Source organism: Tachypleus tridentatus, chromosome 9 (genome assembly GCF_004210375.1).
Source record: "Tachypleus tridentatus isolate NWPU-2018 chromosome 9, ASM421037v1, whole genome shotgun sequence".
NCBI lineage: Eukaryota > Metazoa > Arthropoda > Merostomata > Xiphosura > Limulidae > Tachypleus > Tachypleus tridentatus.
Window position 1 is genome coordinate 95,313,111 of NC_134833.1, and position 22,477 is coordinate 95,335,587.

At 34.5% G+C, this 22,477-nt stretch overlaps 1 protein-coding gene across 4 annotated transcripts in view; it reads left to right on the top strand.

The window, feature by feature from the left end:
- LOC143225803 (LITAF domain-containing protein-like) overlaps window positions 1-9,850 on the top strand; it is a 37,964-nt gene extending 28,114 nt beyond the window's left edge. For 2 of the 4 annotated variants that reach the window (XM_076455834.1, XM_076455836.1), the window contains exon 5: window positions 8,483-9,850. In XM_076455834.1, the coding sequence (XP_076311949.1) occupies window positions 8,483-8,591 (109 nt within the window). In that variant the 3' untranslated portion in view covers window positions 8,592-9,850. The remainder of the gene's footprint in view (window positions 1-8,482) is intronic. The other 2 variants (XM_076455833.1, XM_076455835.1) reach the window with 1 other exon arrangement.
- Window positions 9,851-22,477: the final 12,627 nt, after the last annotated feature.

A 22,477-nucleotide genomic window follows, 5' to 3' on the forward strand; every position in this document is an offset into this window, starting at 1 on the left:
ATGGTCAAAACTGTTTTGTTTTGCCAAAAATTTAGAACTTTTTCAAAATCTTTGCAAGAGGAGCTTTAAATAGGGAAGATTGAGAAAGAAATGGTGGTGGAATACATGATAGTTCCTTTCAAGTCCATAGATTTATGTACAGAATTCTGCAAAATTTGCCTAATGTGTTGCAACAAACTTTGGTACAGATATTTATTGTAAAGTTCAGCATTTTCAAACTTATTCCTAGCCTATGAGCCCATCTGATTTAATCATTTTCCCAAGATGTGACTGAGATTTTCTCTCATTAGTGACAAACTATATGTTAAAATACTTTTTGGGCAGCTTTTGGTTATCTTACTGAAGCTTTCATCTTGCAAGTGTTGATGTGTACAGAGAAGGATTTACTTGAGAATATTTCTGAAAATTACTTCTTATCATGTGAAATATGTGTTTTGAGATGTATTTCATAAGTGTGTATTTCCCTCATTTTCATTATGAATTTGTGGCTTATTCTAATTTTTCTTTAGAATTTGAGTCCAGTTCACATTTGGGACATGTTATTAAATTATGCATAATTCCACCTTTAACAGTTACTCAAATAGATGATTGTGCTCACTTAATTCATTGATGTTGTGTGTTTACATAGTAAATTTAATCAAAATCTCATAAGACACAAGTGTAGTGAGTAAATGTTATGAAAATATTCTGATATCATTTTTGTACTTATTCAAATAATAAGAATCTTGTAGGTTAGAAAATATTGTCTTTGATACAAATTACAAGTAAGGGGGAAATAATTACAAGAAATACATTTTTTTAACGTTTTTTCTATGTATGTCGGCTCAGACTTTAGCTGCACTATTTCACTACTTACATGCTCAACACTTTTATTGCCCTGTTTGTTTGTTTCTAGAATATTTTAAGTGTATTTTTTCAGTCATCATCTCTTTGTTGTAATATCCATCACTGTCTGTAATAAGACGGTACAGTTTGCTTACAGGTGACTTAAAATGTGAATTATAAAAAAAAAATATCCCTTGCTTTGTCATACAGTAAATTAGGTTTGCCATATAGCATGAATACGTGAATACAGATAATTCAACAACTTACACCAAAGACTAGACCAAAAAAATGTATATGATTGTTAGTTTTATGATTAATTTATTGAGCAATGCTCATTTGAGTGTCGCTTCAATATACTGCATGCTTTAAAAAAACTATTCATAAATTTTATATTATATGAAATACAGACAACATGAGCCTGTGATGGTTTTACATGTTCTACATTAATTTCTGTACACTGAGTCTGAAAATGATATCCATTTTTTTTCCATCTTGTACAGATTTTTTTTTCACAAAACATCAATTGTATTTTTCAAAAGTGAATCATTTTCATTGATATTGGATCATGTTTTGTTGTGATTAAAATGTTAACAACCACTAGCTATAGATTTATCTAGACTCATTGTGAAGTGAGAATCTTATCAATCATTCTAGAACCCAAACTTGACAAACATAATAATACAAAATGTTCATCATGGTAAATGATGTAATAATTTGATCTAAGTAGAGGTTGTTTTTTCTTCCCAAGTGTAACAGATCCTTCTACATAGCTGAATTATGAAAAATTGATAATAAAAACCAAGACATCTTTTATGCAGTTTAAATTTGCAAGCACATCTTTACTTTCACTATAGCTTTATCCCAATTAACATTTCTCTTCCCTGCCCATTTAAGCATGAGTAGTAATCTTACTGTGCTTACTCCAGCTTGTATACCCCACTATATTTAACAACAATTTTACTTGTTTGCTGTGGGATTCTATTCAGTGTTGAATGCTCTCTTCTTGAGTCTGGAGCTGGTTGTCTGTTTTCTTTATTTTACAAAATAAAGAAAATGAAATTTTGAAGTTTATCACAGTAAATTCAGAAATATTTTGTGCATATTTTTCTTCTTTTTCAGGATATCCTTCATAATTTTCGTTTGGAACCCACACAGTGACAGCAGTTACCTGGTCAAGTATGTTTCCTTTCAAATTTGCACTAGCTACTTCATGGTTATAAAAAATATTTTATTGGTAGCAGCATGCTCTGTCGAGATGGGGTGCTCCATGAGACCACCTTGTGTGCTTTCCAGCTGGTAAACAGTTATAGTACGAATACATTAATGGACCACCACTTATAAACTATCATGACTGAAGCTGAAGGGAATTTTGCTCATCTCTGCTGACCCCTAGATTAAATAAAGCAGGTTCCTGTTTTGCTTTACAAAATAGGAAATGTGGTTCACCTATTGCACTGTCTCCAGAACTTCATTTCTCAGGTCTCCTCAAAGCAAGTATCTCCCTCATTTCTCCTAGTAGAGCATGGGAGTCCTTACCACTCCTAATTTCCATTTACTGGAGTGTTGGACAGAGGTTTATTCCTCCAGAGTGATACTTGAACTAACTATTTCACTCAAGAAGAATCCAAAGCTTAGTTCTCTCCTACCAATAACCCTTAATGGTTTTCCCAGATGAATGGCAAGAGCAGAACCAGCCTATGCAGAAAGCTCCTTGTGAATGTTGTTTGCATTATCTTTTTAATTTCAGTCGCTTGACATGTAACGTTCTGTAACTTGTAGTTGGGTTCCAATAATACCACATTATTAAAACAGACAAAATAAACAGCAGTCCTCATGCTCTAGCCACCATGCCTTGTTTTTAGATTTGAGTCCACAGCCCCATAATTCCAATAATGAGACATGGGGCCTTATCCACCTGGTTGGGGAATGTCTGAACTCATGTTCTTCTAATGATATCAGGGTTTTACTTCTGTGGCCTTGTTGGTCTTTATCACCCAGGAATGATATTTTTGGTTGTCTGGGCAGAGAGCATACCTGTTATAGGAGTAGAGCTTGACCCTCTCTTTTGTGCTATTACTATACCTGATTTTTACATATTTCTTTTCTATGCAGATGTTGTGTGGAATTTGCTTTCAGTTACCCCTCCAGCTTCTCATTGTGGGATTCTAGCAAAAGTGTGAGAGGAGGTAGTTGTGGCTTGAAAGTTAATATTTACCTGTATCAAATATATCTTGGTTTAGTTTCATGTATGGGGTCCCATTTTGGATTCTTAGTGTTTAGATTTTCCCCCCGTAGGACTCAAATCCTTGGTTTTCCACCATCCTCATCTTGTCTCTCACTTTGGATATTTTCCCTGGGACTCTGGATGACCAAAGCTGATGTGATGTAAACTTATCTTCACATTTCCATTGCTACAGAGTTGCACCATTTTCTTTTGTTCATCTTGGATTCACCCATTCAGACACATTTAAGCAGATGCTCCCTATTCAATGTTGACCAGATTGCTCCATTTCTTTATCGTGTAATGGCATTTCATAATAGATCTATGAGTTCTACTGGTTCTGTCAGAAGGTCTCCGTCTTTGGTTATAGTCTCCACCCCTTTCCCAGTTACTCTTTCTCATCTTCATGATCCTTCCTCTCTCAGTCATCTTACAGAGACCATTTAAAACTTTCTACACAAAGAGCTATATTTTTAGTTCTCACTGAAGTTTTATTCCCATCTCTATGTGATCACCCAAGAGATGGGTAATTATAGATCTGGTACACCTGAATTCCTTTCTGGAATTCTCTCACTTCACTGTAGAGTCTTGGATGTTTTTTCCAGGACTCTGGATGACCAAAGGTGATGTGATGTACACTTATCTTCACATTCCTATTGCTACAGAGTTGCACCATTTTCTTTAGTTCATCCACGAGGGTCAAGTGTTCCAGTCAAGGCACTGTTGTGCAATCTCTCTTTAACTCCTTATGTGGTCTGTTAAGTGTTTCACTTGTTCTTTAATTTCATTTACTGGGTCAATGCAATCTTCATTATATGAACAACATACTTCTGATTGCCTATTCCTGTTAGCAATCAAGTTGGAGAAGTCTATTCTTACTCAAACTCAATATCTATTTCATTTTGGAGTTTTATTTAATTCACACCTTAGATGGGCCCAGCCTTCTCCTCTTCATATTGGACATATGAAATTGGCAGTCGTAAAGCTCTCCTCTCATGGCTTGAGAGGTTCTATTTCTTTTAAGGATGTGGGCTTCCTTGGAATTTCATCCCAATGGGATGAGATTATATGTGTTCACTTTTGTTGATACTTCTCAATCAGTAGAATTTTCCCATGTATCCCTTGAACCATCCTATTACTTTTCCTTTAGTGATCATAGCAGAACTAGTTTGGTGACTCAACAGGGTTCAAACCATGGTGGGTTTCCCATTCTTCTACTTTGTCCAGAGTTACATCTCTTCATGGATGCATCTTTGACATGTGAGGGCTTTTCTTAACTGTCAAGATTTCTGGTCTGTGGTTTGTAGAAGAGTGTAGAATTCACATCAACATCTTTGAGTTTTTGGCCCATTTCCTACTACTCCTGTGAGAAAAGAGGATTACGATCAAGTCTAACAATCCCATACTTGTCAGTTATACAACCAATCAAGGTGGGACCAAATCCAGATCTCTGTTTTTGGACTCTCAGTTTTCTTTTCTGGGCCCACAATCACTGTATGGTAATGTTAGCTTACCACATCCCTGGAGAAATGAATATGTTTACAAGTCCTGTATATCATCCTAACCAGATTCTCCCCACAAAGTGGTCTCTTCATTCATAGGATTTTCAGTGGATGTATTCTCAGTTGGCATCCAGGCACCACCAAACTGTCTTCATGCTTGGCATTTCTGTGATTTCTTGACTGACTCCTTAGTTAACATCTTATGTTTCCCAACCATCAGATCTTCTTCCTTGACTGTTTATCAATAGCATTCGTCTCTTTGCCATAGTTTCCATTCCTGCTATCCTTTTGTTCTTCAGCTTTCCTAATTCTTTACTTGGTTGTTTGATGAGGTCTTATCCATTTTATCTGTCTTGTTATTGGGTAACCCTATCAAACACTTTCCATTTCTTTTCAGTTTCATAACATCTTTTTCATTCCATTGCTTGTTCTTCACATCCCTGCATTGTACTGGAATGGGACCTTAATGTGGTCCTTTATGCCCTTTCTTATTCTTCCTTTGTTCTGCTTGCTTGTGAATCTCATCATTTATACCATTAATGTTTTTGTACTCTTTACCATTCCTCTTTTGTGATACTCTACCTTAACTGGTTCTTCCTGCTCACCACCTATGCAGCTCAGAAAGGTAATTTCTTTTTCTCACCCATTTCTTTACTATCAGTTTCCCACATATACTCCCATTCTAATGTGGATAGTCTTCTTTGTTCAGTTTGATCCTAGAGGTGTTATTTGGCCTGTAATGCTTCCTTTTCAAGTTCACATATCAGATAATTTATTTCTTGGAACACTTCTCTACGCTGTCACTAATAGTTAGTAATTCTCACTGGTTGGGTTCATCATCTCATCAGGATGGCACATTTGGACTTCTTCATAAAAGGTTGCCATCTCCATAATGTCTTTTTACATTAGATTTGTGACATTACCATGTTTGTAGTTGCTCACTTTTGCCTACCTTGGAGGAACTTACCCAGGCTGGTATGTAGACAACTCCTAAAACCTTCATCACTCATTTTCTGCTCAACCTGGCTGTTTCTTTACATGGTAGATATCATCATCTTCCCATGGTGACCCCTCAGTAGCACAGTAGTATTTTATCTACTTAATCAGATCACACTTAATAAAACCAATGATCAAATATTATTTTGCGCCAGCCTACTTAGGATTCTCCTCATAATTCTGGTTTCAGGATAACAATACCTTATTTTCATGGTTGTTTGCAGTAAACACCTCTCTTCTTGTTAAAGCTGGTTGAAAGGGTTCTTTCCAGCTTCTAAGATTTGGCTTGAAAGACTTCATCTGCCACTCTCTGTTCCTACAATTGGGCAAATGCTGTTTATCCTCCTCATAGTTCTGGATAACGGATTTCTCTACCCTAATTTTTGGTTTAATGAAATATTATTTTGCCCATAATAGTAGTTACAACTTGACGTTTGCTCTTAATTTTGAGTTGATACAAAATCAAGACCTCATAATATCAGGTTTGGTTTGCCATACTTTTTGCTCCCACGGTGATTTTGGGAATTTGTCCAATTATGATCATTTTCTCACTTTATCTTTGTCATACTATACTCTGTTTATTTATGGTTGGGGATTTTGGATATCAATTACGTGATCCACATGCTATTTGTTATTACCTGTCTATCCAGTTCACGCCTATAGTCTTACTTCTCCAGTTACTCTCAAGTTGTGAGAGTTCTATTTTAATGTCTGGCCTTGCTTTTTTTAGTCTATCTCTTCTTTCTTCTCATTCTTTTGGATGTTCTTTTTCTCTTGATCCCCAGCATCCATCTTCATGGGTGTTTTCTTGCGTCTCTTTGAGCTCTACCATCTCCTTTGTGTCTTCACACCAGAGAGATCTTGACATTGAAAGGTTCTTTACTTTTCTTTTTCTGAATAAGAAATTTTCTCATTTGGAAACTATGGTTTCTCTTTGTACCTGCATATCCTTCAATTTGGTCTGGTGGATCTGTGGTTTGTGTATTCTGATCCCTTATCTCACATTATATCTCAATCTCTCCTACATGATCCATGGTACTCTGCTCACCTGAACCTGGCTTACATTTTTAGTGATGCCGAATTTTCTTGTGTGTGTAGTTGGAAGGGAATGAACAAAAGTGTAGTCATTCTAAAATAATATATGATATAAGTATTTTTCATTAAGATAAGTTCCATATTTCAAATATAAATACATAGGTTGGGCTATCAAGTTAAATACAAATAATTATTTAGTTTTTCTTAAATATAGTAAAACATTAATTTGTCTAATTTTGACATTTCAAATGCACAGCAAATATTGAACTTGGAATTCGTTCTTGTTCATGTCAATTACACAATGTAACACAAATTTTGTTCCTGGATAGTATGTGTTATTTCTTAATTGCTTATGTTGTAAAAGTACAGAAAATGGCCATTATTCCCTTCAAACTTCGCTTTTGTTACCTGGATAATAAAATTTAGAAATTAACTTATTTTTTTATATAAAAATGGGCAAATTTGTACATATTCTTTTACATAAGGTCCGAATAAAACAACATATGAATCAAGATTTACATGCATTTGCACTAAAGTTATACAAAAATGAGCAATAATATTTAGAAGTGAGTGGTTTATCGAGATTTGCGACTGTAATGTAAATCACTTTCATGTATCAGCCCCCAAATATAGTCTCCCATCATATTTTCGTTATACGCTCCTTGGTAGTGGCGTTCAAAGTCCAGTATATCTTGGTAAAAGCACTCGCCTTGCTCCTCTGAGTATGCTCTTATGTTCTCATTGAATTTATCAAGATGAGCGTCAAGGATATGGTCTTTCAGGGACATTCTGTAGCCCATATTGCCATAGTTCTTCACCAGAGCCTCAACCAGTTCCACATAATTTACGGCCTTGTGATTGCCCAGAAAGCCCCAAACCACTGCAACAAAGCTGCCCCTAGGTTTTTTTTCCCCTTTCAACTGAGCTTCTTGGGGAATTCTGTACACTCCAGGATCTTCTTTATTTGTGGTTCAACGAAACACCAGTTTTGACCTTTGCCTCAGACAGCTTAGGGAAGAAGTCTCGAAGGTACTTGAAGGCTGCAGACTCCTTATCAAGAGCTGGGACAAATTGTTTCATAAGACCCAATTTTATGTGCAGTGGTGGGAACAACACCTTCTGGAGGTCCGCTAGTGGCTCACACTTGACATTGTGCCTCCCCACAGAGAGCTCGATCCGTTGTGGCCAGTGCTTCCTGTTGTAGTGTGCTGCGGTGTCCCTGCTATCCCAAAGGCAAAGATAACAGGGAAACTTGGTAAAGCCTCCTTGGAGACTCATCAGGAATATCACCATTTTGAAGTCTCCGATAACCTCCTAGCCATACTAATCATACTTCAAAGCTTCAAGCAAGGTCTTGCCGCTGTTGTATTCCTCTTTGAGGTGCGCCGAATGAGCCACGGGAAGAGACGGATACTTATTCCAGTTATGAAGCAGCACAGATTTGAGGCTTGTACAACATTTTAGAAAGTTCTTGAAAATTCTTGTAAGTTCGAGAAAATTTTCTGTCAGCTACTCAGCACTAAATCTACCTGGAATGTTCTGGAAAATGGGTAAATTTGAAAATTTCATTACCCAGGTCACAAAAGAAATGTTTGAAGAGAAAAATAGGTCTTTTCCATTTATTTTAAGCATAATCAATTGAGAAATAACAATTTCTGCCCAAGAAGAAGAAAAAGTAAAAAATTTGTTACATAGTGTTACTTATTATGGATGAAAAGTAAGGTAAAGATCTCACACTGTCTGTTTTGAATAACTACCCGAAGTCAATGTCAATTTATTATATGTTTAACTGTATTACTAGCTCTTTACATAGTTCATACACAGTGATATTTTTTTCTTGTGTTTTATATAAGTTAGAAAATAGATTCAAATGACACAAGTTTATTTTTTTAATATTTAATAGGTGCTGGCTTGGATGTTGCTTGATTCCATGCTATATTCCAGAATGCCAGGATGTAAAACATTATTGTCCTAACTGCAAGATATACTTAGGGTCATATCGTAATTTATAAGAACATTTTGAGTCCAATTATATTCTTGAATTTTTAGATTTATATATTTTAAGAAAACATTAATTCATGTGTGATACAAAGTTAAATTTTTATATAATGGGAAAACTGGAAAAACTCAGTGTAATTCCAAATTTGCTGTTATTTGGTATCATTTCGGAAGACACTGTATTTAAACATGTAAAACAAATCACTAACTATATAAAGCTTATTCTATTTGTCATTGTCGAGAACACTTTCACTCCTTTTTTGGTAATGCTGAACGATATGCATAATCGCTTAGCAATAAATTATCACCTGACTGACCTTAGACCAACTATGGTACTTAGGTTGAATGTTTGATATTTATATTGATTTGTTATAAAGGTTTTTCTTTTTTTATGTATATACCTTTGGTGGTATAACAGCGAAATAAGATTTACCAAGCAGCCTTTTAACTGAACCTTACTCTACATTTATGTCTTAAGTTGGATTACAAAGAGGCCGACTGTTACTAACATTATAGAATCAGTGTTTAAAATGTTTTGAGTGGTGAATACGTGTTAATAAATATTATTTAGGTATTTTAACATATATTTCATGCTTGGTCTTAAAACACAAATACAAATAAACTTTCATTATTACAAAACCTCTTATCATTCGTGCAGTCGAAACAGTTGAAATGTCCACACCATATTTTCTACTTCTTGCATACATACGTTTGTTTACTGTAACATTTCCTTCCTCTGTATAATTTTTACTAAAAATATGATGATTAAAGAATTAATTTTGAAATTATCAATATATTTCAGTACGTTTCCATTAGCGAAGTGCTTTCAGTTTCATTTTTTTCTTAAAGTAAATAAATAAAAAGTACATGTTTAGTTCAGGAAACAACTGTGATAAAAGCGAGTACTTTGGTTAGGACAAAACTGTAGGTATTTGTAACAATAATTTGTTTAATCCATGAAAATATTTCTCAGTGTAAATGTCGTATTTAAGCAGTAAAGTTCAAGTAACAGTAAACTGAAGATTCAAATGTTTTCAAATTCTCAGTCGCTGTTTTAAGGTATTGTTACATCAGCCACCAGTCTTCAAATAGTAAGTGTAATTAGAATTCTGTGTTACAAAAATGAAAAATAACATTCAAATAATATACCAAGTAAATGAGAAGTACATCTAAACTTTTAGTAAAATTTTATTTTTTTCCAAATGGATATTGAAGTTAAGAAAATTCATACTTTTTTCTACTAACCTCACGGCCCGGCATGGCCAGGTGGGTTAAGGCGTCCGATTCGTAATCTAAGGGACTTGGGATTCAAATCCCCGTCGCACCAAACATGCTCGCCCTTTCAGCCATAGAGGCGTTATAATGTGACGGTTAATCCCACTATTCGTTGGTAAAAGAGTAGCCCAAGAGTTGGCGGTGGATGATGATGTCAAGCTGCCTTCCCTCTAGTCTTACACTGCTAAATTAGGGATGGCTAGCTCATATAGCCCTTGAGTAGCTTTGCGCGAAATTAAAAAAAACAAAAAACAAATAATCAGTGATGTCGAGAAAACCCACTTGTAGAGAAATATATATGTAAAAATGGCTCGTTTGGGTTGAGAAAATATTTTACATAGAAGAGCGAACAACGTGAACCTGACGATGACCGAAGTAGGTCGAAACGTTGTTCGCTCTTCTACGTAAAATATTTTCTCAACCCAAACGAGCCGATTTTGCATATATAAACAAACAAATAATACTAACCTCACCAAGCATACGTTTTCCAAATAATCATGAAATTTTCATAATTTGACAACTGCAACTGACAAGCTTTTATCTCATTAATAAGCTACTGTGAAAGAGCTATTTAGCTGATCATAATGCGCCTTAGGTGTGTGCTACGAGATCGTACGTAATAACAACCCAATGCACTTTGGGATAATACTAAAAAATAATGTACAGCACGGATTTGTATTTTGCGTCACCAAGTCTGTATTACTTCATTTGAAACAATAGGTTTGTTTATTAAGTTATTTGCTCCTTTCACTTCCAGTGTTTGTCGAGCCTAAAAGGAAATGTTAGAACAATTACATCTATGGGCAGCTTTAAAATTTGATAACTTTTGATGCATCGGCAGCGTGGACTTACTATTTCAATATTCCAGAACAAGGCTGTAAGACCTTAGTGTTCTTTTACTTTTAATTCACATGCAATGAAATGTGATTCGAGATTCGCACGAATGAATTAAAAAAATCACATTTAATGGCTGATTTTGGATACTTCAGAAGTATAATCGGAGAAACAGAGGGTTTCATTTAATTATTGTTGAACAAAAACCTAAACAGTGGGATATCTGTGCTTTGCCTACCACGAATATTAAAACTGAGTTTTGGTGTTGTAAACATGCAAACTTATTGCTGTTGCTGCACTACCAATCAAGAAAGCAATGGAGATAATTAAGTCGTTTATATATAAAGTGTGAGAAATCCTCTTCGTGAAAATAAAGTTAAAACAGGCAAACATATAATTACATTTAGACATTTATATTATTACTTATGCAGTGATTGCTATTTATATTGTGGTCTGAAAATAGGTAAAAGATGCAGTTAATAGGGTTTCCCATACTCTAAATTTTTCTCCCCCATCCCAGTGGCACAGTGGTATGTCTGCGGACTTACACTGCCTTAAACCAAGTTTCGACACCCGTGGTGGGTAGGGCACAGATAGCCCTTTGTGCTAAATAATAAAACAACAATAAATTCTTGGTGGGCATGTTTCGCACCCACCATCTAGTGTTCCTCGCTTATTTTAATAGAATCACCCATGTGCTTTTAAAGATTTAAAAAACAACAACTTTATTCTTCCATCTTTGTCGATTTTTGTAGTTGTGCCATCATGCAATACGCTACTCAAATCGTTGAATGAAGAAAAACAAACACTGTTCCTGTAATGCGTTTCTAAAGAAAATTAAACAGAATAACTTCAGTATCAAGACAAAAGTTGTAGTAGCTGGCTTCTAATGAAACTACTAATAAACAGCTTCTGTACTGTGCCTGGCTTTTCAGTAAGACCATCAATGAGTAGTTGATATCTGCCGAGATTTGTGAGTCTTAATATGTGCAAGAGCTTACTTTTTCTTGTAGGTACATACAAGACGTTCTATATATTTTCCAAGAAGCCATTTAATCACTTGGAGAGCAAAGATGCATTATATGTGTAGATTTTGCCTAGATTCAATGCGTGGTCGAATATCCTAATGCAGATGAAATTTCTTCCTCTTATGCTCCGATAGTGGTATACTCTCCTGGTAGCAATGCAGCAGCATCATATGTCAAACCACATATCGTACATACATTAACTCCCTTGGTAGCCAAGGTATCTTTCAGGATGTTAAGCAGATCTTCAGCAAATTAGTGTTTCACGTGCAGTACTTTTAGTAAGTGCTTCATAACACAGATTCTAACACACGTCTTTACAATTGACACTTGGCTTCGATTGGCGACATCATCAGCGCAATCCACGGTAATGCTAAAATATTCTGCCTCTTGTGTTTCAGTAGCAATGGTTTGGCATTTTTTCGTCAGCGATGTTTAATATGAGCCTGTTTTAAACTTTCGACTTTCTTCTTATTCATTTTTCCAAATGTTTCCCAAGCATACTATTATATTTTATATTCAATGAGCTACAGACAATTATTGCGTTGTAAAGTAGCATCTTTGACATCTTTGTATCCATGACAAAATAATTATTGTTTGGCTAAAAGCAATTTGGTTTAGATGCATTTAAACACAAAATCATACATTTTTTGTCGTAAGCATGAGGACTAACAGCTGAACCCCTGGGTGCGCTAGATAGAGAACAATGTCTGTGAGAAATGTAAGCACATTTAAATATTTGATAAATTAATTCTTATAAAGAATTTCTTCTTGTGTAACTTTCATATTCAATAAAACATTTATAGACTCTTTAGTAGCAGAATTAGCTGTGGCAATGGCAGCATCCAGGAGAGTAATGGACGTCTTATGCTCTTCTATAAGTTGTTTCTCGTTCTTCCAGTACGAGAATCCCTTTCTTGTAAGGCATGTATGCTTATAAATTTTAGTCATATTTATGAACAGGAGACAAATGTAGAAGATCACTAGATGATCAGTAGGATAACCATTCACTGGTTACGGGAGCTCCAGTTTTATCCTACGTGAAACACCATGATTCATGAAATTAGTGATACGCTTTCCTGAACTTATACTTGTGAAAAATCCCTGATTCAACCACCTAAAAAAAAAAACATACCGAAAAAGCAATCTATAGGACATGCCTGTTTGTTTTTATACGAATTTTCGTTTTAATCTAATATCAAGACACCACCCCTAATCTCTTGAATGTTCTGTTTACCACTTAGCTGTGTTTCTGAAATTAAATCTCCAACCTCTAAATAATTTACAGTTGTAGTATTATTAATATTGTGTGTAATGCCAGTAGCAAAAGCGATTTTTGTTTGTTTGTTTGTTTGGAAATTTCGCACAAAGCTACTCGAGGGCTATCTGTGCTAGCCGTCCCTAATTTAGCAGTGTAAGACTAGAGGGAAGGCAGCTAGTCATCACCACCCACCGCCAACTCTTGGGCTACTCTTTACCAACGAATAGTGGGATTAACCGTCACATTATACACCCCCACGGCTGGGAGGGCGAGCATGTTTAGCACGACGCAGGCGCGAACCCGCGACCCTCGGATTACGAGTCGCACGTCTTACGCGCTAGGCCATGCCGGGCCTAGCAAAAACGAAAGCTGCTGCTTTTTCCAAAAGAACAACTGTGGTTTTGTTGTTATAATCAATCAATCCACATTTTCCTGGTCTTCTGTTCTTTTGACTTAATTTTCTGTATTTGGGAATAACTCATTCTAACTTATTCGTGATGACGAGAAGCCCACTTGAAGTAAAAATGTATCTCAGAACGGCTGGTATGGGTATTAACACTTTTACTAATAAAGCAGAGAACAAAGTTTCGAACTTCTGAGGTTATCTTCAGGTCAACAAACTTTGTTCTCTGCTTTATTAGTAAAAGTATTAAAACCCATATCAGCCATCCTGAGATATATTTTTAATACTAACTTACTTGAAACTTCTAAGTTCGTGTTATGTTAGTCTCTTTTGATAATCATTTGACAGAGCTAAGGATACTGATTATATTTGATCATCTTTCCTGATCTTTGTGCAAGCATTTTCTTTATAGTTCGATCACGAAGTGTTGGAATTGAGGTTTTTCTTCTAGTTTGTATTTAGCTTTTGTCTTTCTTGCTACCGAGTCTTTCGTATTTTTTGTTTTGTTTTTTGGTATCTGCCACTGAAAAATAATTTTCTGGTGTATCAACCACATAAATACGCGCATAAGGACCTTCCCTTTAACATGTTCTTTTATTAAATCTTTGTTAAATTGGAGGTGAAAAACCAACCATCCCATTTTGATCCTAGTACACTTCACTTATGTAATATCTATTGAGTCATGATATTAATAAAAGTCTTGTGACAATAACGTTATTATTATTTGAAGTTTGTTTAGCCATTTACCTTAAGAAAACTTTAGAAAGTTAAATATTTTTGCGAGTCAGTGAATTTTGTACACGTGAAGATTAAAGATTGTAGTATTCTCAGATGCTCTTTATCCGACTTTGACTAAGTTGTTAAAAAGAAATATGCTGAGGAAAATATAGTGAAACAATACTTATTTATTTGAGAAAACAATAAGAACCAGTATATTTACGAAGGATGGTATATATATTGAAGTTTCAAGAAATGTCTCTTAAGCATCAATCTGTTCTAAACTGAGAAAACATAACAATATATATAAATACCTTAAATAATAACGGTATTCTTCACAGCACATGTATGCTACCTCACCACTTTTAGTTATTCCCATAGACAGTGAGGGAGGACGTTTTCTCAAGATATCACCTGATCTGTCAGTGTTTTTTGAAACGATCTTTTATACTTTCACATATCATGACTTACTTTACATAAAAATATTTATATAAAAGAGCGAACAAGACAGCATGACCCAGAACTGTAGGTAGCAAGGGCGAAAGGAACTTAGCCACTTTCTTAACCAGTTTTGTGTAAAACCTATATTTGTTTGCGAGTACGAAAATTCTGAACAATATTCATGTAAAGTTTAAGAGTTCATCTTACCTGATAAAGCTATCCTTAATTTTGAGCTGATAGACTAGAGGGGGCAGCTAGTCAACAGCACCAACTGCAAAGTTTTGGCTATGCTGGTCTAAACGAATAATGAGATTTTACCGTCATTATTAAAGTGCATCCACAGATCTAACAATAAATGGCGAACCACGAATCCTCGGATTAACACTGCAAATTTTCTAACCATGTCGCCATGTGCAGTCCTTCTAATGCTTACCTGGAGGTTTTTCATTTTAAATAATTATTGTCACTCATAAAGTTGATTTTAAGTGTTCTTCTAAAAGTGTTAAAAATGTTTCTAAAATTTAACACACACTTAGTTTGGTGTTTTTAATTACACAGAAGGTTTAAGGCCTGGCATGGCCAGGTGGGTTATGGCGTTCAACTCGTAAGCTGAGGGTCGCGGGCTCGAATCCATGTCGCACCAAACATGCTCGCCCTTTCAGTCGTGTGGGCGTTATAATGTTACGGTCAATCCCACTATTCGTTGGTAAAAGAGTAGTCCAAGAGTTGGCGGTGGGTGGTGATGACTAGCTGCCTTCCTTCTAGTTTTACACTACTAAATTAGGGACGGCTAGTGCAGATAGCCCTCGTGTAGCTTTGCGTGAAATTAAAAACAAACATACAGAAAGTTTAACAATTTGCATTAGATTCATACATAACTTAATACACTATTAGGTCCAGTAGATAAAACTAATCATTCAACGAACACCAATCACAACTTAACAAGCATTTCATCGTAAATTCTTTATTTATTTTCATTGAACATATACAAAATATAAACAACAAATTGTTTTCCCTAATATTTAACCTACATAAAAATATCGCAAATATGTATTTTTTAACTTATCAGTAATTTTTCTGTATATCAGGACAACGTCTTGATTAAAGAACATGCTCTTTTTTTTCTAGAAAGGTAAACTAATTCATTTTAAAATTGCAAAAACGAAAACAAACAAAATTGAAGTACAAACGACATACATTTAGGCGTTATATCGTATCAACAAAGGTAAATAAATATGTTTCGCCTACATAGTTTAGAAAAAGCTTTCCTAAGTATAGAAAAATAATTCTAAACCTGTTGTTAATATAATATTATTTTTTGTTGTTAAAACACAAAGCTATATTCGCTAACTGCACTATGTGTGCTACGAGTATTGAAACTTTTTATTTTTTTACGTTATATGCCTACAGACTTACCATTGAATCAATGTAAGACTATTAATATAGTAATGTGTGAAATAGCAATTGAAAACTATTAATTTCTCAAACCCTCTAACAACAGAATGGAGAAAATAAAGTATAACATAACATGCACACAAAGAGCAGTCCCTAATTCGAGTTCATACAACGCTAGTAGTTTCAACGTAAAGATTAAATTGTATGAACATTTAAATCGCTAATATAATGTTTATTTACTTTGTAAAAAGGCAACTGGAATATCTGGAAGAGAACTTAAGGCATTGTTAAAATAATTTTCAGCAAGAACCTATTAGGCAAAACTAGTTTTAAACAAAGTTTATTTTAGTTAACTTACAATTTAGGAAAACTTGTAAAGAAATCACTTAAAAGTCACCACAAGCTGTTATAAATTATTTTCTAATATATCACATGAATTAAGAATCCGTGTAGGCAGGTCTATGGTACCACAAAAAGTTATAACATTTAAGTAATACATTGTGATAACACTAATTTTTCCACTACTTGTATTTTCGTAACCACATAAAAACTACATCAATTCTCTTCTTAGGAAACTAACCAAATTAAAATAAGAATAAAGTTGGGTATACGGTACTAACAACTCCTATTACGTAAGACATTCTTAATCGACTGCTGTACCAGGGTAGTATTTTAAGGTGATACAATTCGTTCACAACTCCAAGGTTGAAGCAAGTCAGCGTCGAAAAGGTCTACCACTTCAGATTCGGACTCGAATTCACTGATCAAAGTTCCACAAGCAAGTGTCTCTGGGGAAGAGGTGTCAATTAAAAGACCACTCTCCTGAACAACGTCTGTCATGGGGATGGGATTAAGTGTTGGGAATTGTCCTGACGCTACACAAGCTGGGGTCAAAGTTAATCCAATTACTGACATAGTTCTTCTCAAGCAATTTAGAAATATTTCTCAAATATTCATTGAAAACGTAATAAGCTTAGGAACTAATGATGTTAGAAAAACACGCAGATTCAAAACGTCTTGATAGAAATGAATAAAAATCCTATGACCCGAGATCTTTCGAAAACTCTCGGATTATAGCTTTTTATTCATTTCAGCTTAGGAACTAAGATGGTTATTCTAATATGTCTAAATATCAGATAAAACAGGTATATGTATAAATTGTTTCTGTTTCTATGAATTATTTATTTGTAATTAAACACAAAACTACACATGGGCTGTCTGTGTTCTTCCCACGAGGGGTATCGAAACCCGATTTCTACTGGGGGGAGGCACATGTATGATGCAAATATTATCTACCTTATATGCTTTGTTTGTTTGCAGATACGTACAAAGCTATGCAATGGGTTATCCGTGCTGTGCCCACCACGGGTATCGAAACCCTGATTTTAGCGTTATAAGCTGTGTAAAGTCTTCTTAAAATTAAATTAAAAAAAATAATTGAGATTAGAACTAAAAAGCCCTAAAAGTTTGAAAGGTAACTTCCTGAAAGATTATCTGAAAAAGTCATAAAATTCAGCCAGTCAAAGTTCAAACTCGTACTCCTTGCAAGTTAAACAAACAGATGAAAGTAAGTTTGAATCCAAATCTGTTTCGGTTAGGTTCTTTGTGTTTGTGAAGAATTTCATCAAAAGTATATTAAGGAACATAAAATAATTGGATTAAAAGCTTAGATTGTCTTTCAGTTTGGGCTATATATAAAACCCATCTCACTGCATTTATAATACATATATTTATTTATATTTGAAATGCCGTATATCATTAACTCACATTTGCTTTAGACTAAAGTTATAATGCAATTAATGCTCATTACATTGAAAACGAATCATTTAGAACCTCAGATTTCGGGCTGGAAAAGAGAATGAAGGAAACGGTTTCTTGTGCTAAATCAAAACCCTCGCACAAGAAATATTTCTATTACGGTTATTTTGAATATTATTATTGTTATTTTCCATCACAGTATTCTAAATAGTGTTCGTTTACACAACAACACACACAATTACCTGTAAATGAAGACCACCCTAGGAAAGTACTACTAGGACTCTCTTCAGTCAAAGAGGCCGAGTAATTATTGCACGAATACAGAAAGCATCCATCTTGATAAGCATGGCGGATCGGTGTCATGAATTCTACTTCTACTTTTCGTTCGGGTTTTCCATATAGAATCATCTCAGCACTTTCCGAGAGAATTTTTCGTTTTAGCGATGCACAAGAAACTATTGACTGAGAAACTGTTGGTTCCTCTTCTATTGAATTAGGTTGTTTATTTTCTTTATTATGTTTCTCGTCTAACCCTGAAATGTTTTTCACGGACGTCACTATTTCATCTTTAGTTGAACAAGCTTTGGAATTAGAAGAGTTGTTCTTCTCGAAGAAATGCGGATATTGAAACTCGAATTCATCCAATTTTCTCTTCTTCTACAAATATACATAAATGCAATATTTTCGCAGTGAAAATACAAAGAAAAATAACTGAAACACCTGAGAGTAGTAATATCTGAAACATAAGAATAACTGAAACACCTGAGAGTAGTAATATCTGAAAACATAAGAATAACTGAAATACCTGAGAGTAGTAATATCTGAAAACATAAAATATCTAAGATTTTTTAAAATATCTGAAATGTCACAGTTTCTTAGTGAAAAAACATATTCACAAAGAAAGGTTTACAAATGATTTTGATTTTCATTCAAGTCAGGTTGTTATTATTAACAAACATAAATCAAAATAATCCCTGAGATTAAGACCAAGGTTTTGAGAAACCACCTAACACAATAATTATAGTGACGTCACTCAGCATCAGTGCCATCATTACGTCCTATTTTATAGAAATACAGTATTGGGAAACAAACTTTTCAATGACTCACCCAATGAAACCGCCGTCGGGTTGCATTACACCCTTCTCTGGGAAGTCTTCTGATGTTAGGAACAACTTCCCACAAGTGGCCACGACTACGTTTCTTCTTCACCTTCCGAAATTGCGGGTTTATGGAAAGATTGTGTCGTACAGAGTTCTAGAAAAAAAAATTGAATAAAACTAACTTATTACTCATATGTTACATGAAGAATATTTCATTCGATCGAATATATTGTTGTTACCCTGGTGTGAACGTCGTTACGAAATTTTATAGTATATATATATATACACACACCCAAATACTTTATTATTTTTTTCATAATTTTTATACCTAAGTAGTATGTATGCAATGCCAAATGAATGAGTAAAATAAAGTTAATCAATATTAATTCAGTGAATCAATGTCTTTCAACAATGAATGATCAAAGTCTTAACCAAAGTGTTGTTTGTTTCTCCAGATTTCTATTGTTGTAGCTGATATTGTAATATTGTATTTTTATTCAGCCTATGATAACCTTAAGTCTTAATGTTATTATGAGTTTATCATAATTCTAAATGTTTTCAAATGGAACAACTTACCTTCCACCGATTATCCGATTCTTTAAAAAACGGAAAATGTTCTCTGCGAGAGAGAAAGATGCAAAATTGTTAATAAAAACATGGTTTCAGACACAACCTACGACAAGAAATGAAAAACACGGATAGTAGAAACAATTTTGAAATCAAAGGTACAGTGTTCATAACAGCCTCTAACAATTTCTGAGTGTAATGTACATCATTTTGTGAAACGAAGAATGAAATTAAAGTAAAAGTTGTCGGTTAATTAAGCACATTTTTGAAGAAAAACAGTGTGGTATAGGAAAATACCAAATGTTTGCTACTTAGTTAATAGGTAATTTGTTGTCTTCAAGTTTGGCTTCAACATAGAAAGTCAACAGAGAAAATAACTTAAGTTCTCTTCATTCACAGTTGATGTCCCAACTTAAATAGTGTATGGGAAAGATAAGTCTATGTTACATGATATAGTATTCATCGGATATCTTTCTTTTGCAAATTTATTCTGTTTACACTGAGGGAAATAAATGTATTTGAGAATATCACAGAATATATTAGTACATTAGTATTTTTGTTATTCTTGTTTTACTAATAATTATAAAACAAGGCCTAACTAAAGGAACTTTTATCAGAATATAAGTGAGCGAAGCATCTCTTGATGACCTGGCATGGGCAGTGGTTAGGGCGCTCAACTCTTAATCTGAGAGTGGCGGTCAATCCCACTGTTCGTTTATAAAAGAGTACTTCAAGAGTTGGCGATGGGTGGTGATGACTACCTGCCTTCCCTCTAGCCTTACAGCGCTAAATTAGGGATGCCTAGTGTAGATAGCCATCCTGTAGCTTTGCGCGAAATTCAAAAACAATCAAAAGAGCGTCGGTTGATGATTTGGTTGCTAGAGAGGTTCATGGACAATTAAAATGCTTTTTCTTAATTTGAAAACAAAAACGTTTTCTGTAACTCTAATGAAAATTTATATGCAAAAACGGCTCGTTTGGGCTGAGAAAACACTTTACATAGAAGAGCGAACAACGTTTCGACCTTCTTCGGTCATCGTCAGGTTCACAAAGAAGGTCGAAACGTTGTTCGCTCTTCTATGTAAAGTGTTTTCTCAGCCCAAACGAGCCGTTTTTGCATATAAATTTCTCAACAAGTGGGTTTCTCGTCATCACTGACTAATGAAAATTTAATATAACTTAATATTTTAGTATTGTTTTGAAATAAATATTAAAATATAGAATCCTTAAACTAAAACACATGACAACCATTTCTTGAGAAAACAATTTTAAATTGCGTAGCGATATTAAATAATTACGCATCTCTTCCGATTGCTTTATGCTTAACATAGGTACAAAGTATCAAGTCAGAAGTCTGTCTTTAACTGTAGCTTATTTTTTAAACACACTTTGACCTGATTTTTTTAGTATATCGTGTGAGTTTTTTTTTCAAATTTTCAAAAACAGGATGCCAAACAAAATGGATAAATTATATTAAATATAAATTTTAGTTCACGTTTCTTTGACGTTTTGCTTAAACAATTTAATTCCATCAAACAATAATATACATAAAGAAAATTCATTCTTCCAGAATGTTGATAACTTTAAAATATGACATAAAAATATTATAAATTACCATTAAAACCCAGACACTGAAATATTCATAGATATATGATGTGTCCAATACTTTGACATTTTCTTCTTAGCTTAAAAGCTATTTTCAGGTCATTTATGTTTTTCGTAAAATAAAAGAACCTCCTACTGGAAGACATTACAAAATGAAGACATAAAACATAAAATTTAATTTTTCAACCTGAACGGTTACATTTAAGCATACATTGATTAAATGGTCATGTCAGACCTATAAGTTTCAGATATAACTAGCTGTCCCTAATTTAGTGCTAGCAGCCAAAGAAAGAGAGCCATCGAGCAGCATTCCCTGTCATAAGGGTTTTGTTCGGTTGTAAGAACGAAATAACGAGTTTGACTGTCACTTTTAAAACGTGTTCACAGCTAAAATTGTGGAGCCTGTTCAGCGAAATCACGTCTCGAAACTATTCATAGCCTGAAATGCTAACCACATCACTGAACTTACATTATCCATTGGTAAATTCCAGATACAGTCAAAGCTCCTTGGTCTTCTATAGCTTGTTCTATCAGCTCGGTGTATGTGTGCGCAGGTTTTAGGGGACGAGTTGATACTGATGTACAGCCTCCACAGCGGTGATGAACAGATGCTGGTTGATCGTTTGTGGTATGTAGTAAGCCGGTTGTAGCTTTGGGTTTCAGAGTGCCACCTGAAACAAAAAAGAAATGTCCCAACAATTAACAAGTGATGAAACTGATAAGCTGCGGTAATTTAAGAACATCTATTAATCTAAGAATATCTATTCCCTAACATTATACTAGATTTACTATTAACAATGGAATATTAGCTCGATAGCTTAAACGACTTGTTCACCACCATGTTATGACCTCTTTTGGCCACACAATTGAGTAAGTTCTTATCTACATCAAAATTACGATAACCCAAATGCACTACTCAAACTTTACTACAATTGAGGCATTTGGTCAAATATCTGTCACGCGTTTTAAATAATCTAACTCACTCTGTGGTACTCCAACGTCCTCGATGCAATTAAACATCACCAAGTTTAATATTTTCTGTAAACTTTAACAATTATGCCGCTGTTTAAATTAGTAAAAATATTTTGGTTCAAGCTCAGAAAAGAGTGGAAAATATATTATTACTATTCACGTTAAAGATATATCATTTACCAATTTCTTGGTGGCACCATCTGTCTGATCACGTGGTCTACAGCACTTTCCAGAAAACTTTCTGCACTTGAAACGTGTAATTGTAATCCGTACAGATTATAACTCTTGCATGATTACCATTTCCACGCCTTCAATTTCAACAAGCTACAATTATTTCCTTGTTACTAAAAAGCTCCTCACCTCCTCTTTTAGAAATAAATCACTATTATATAATTTGTAGCCTGGCATTTTAGAATAATTCCTATTAACAATGTTCTCCAAATATTATTGTTCTTGTTATACTATAGTCTTCCATTTCAACACAACTCATCTATTTTTTTCCTAACATTATATGGCCAAGCGTGTTAAGACGTGCGACTCGTAATCT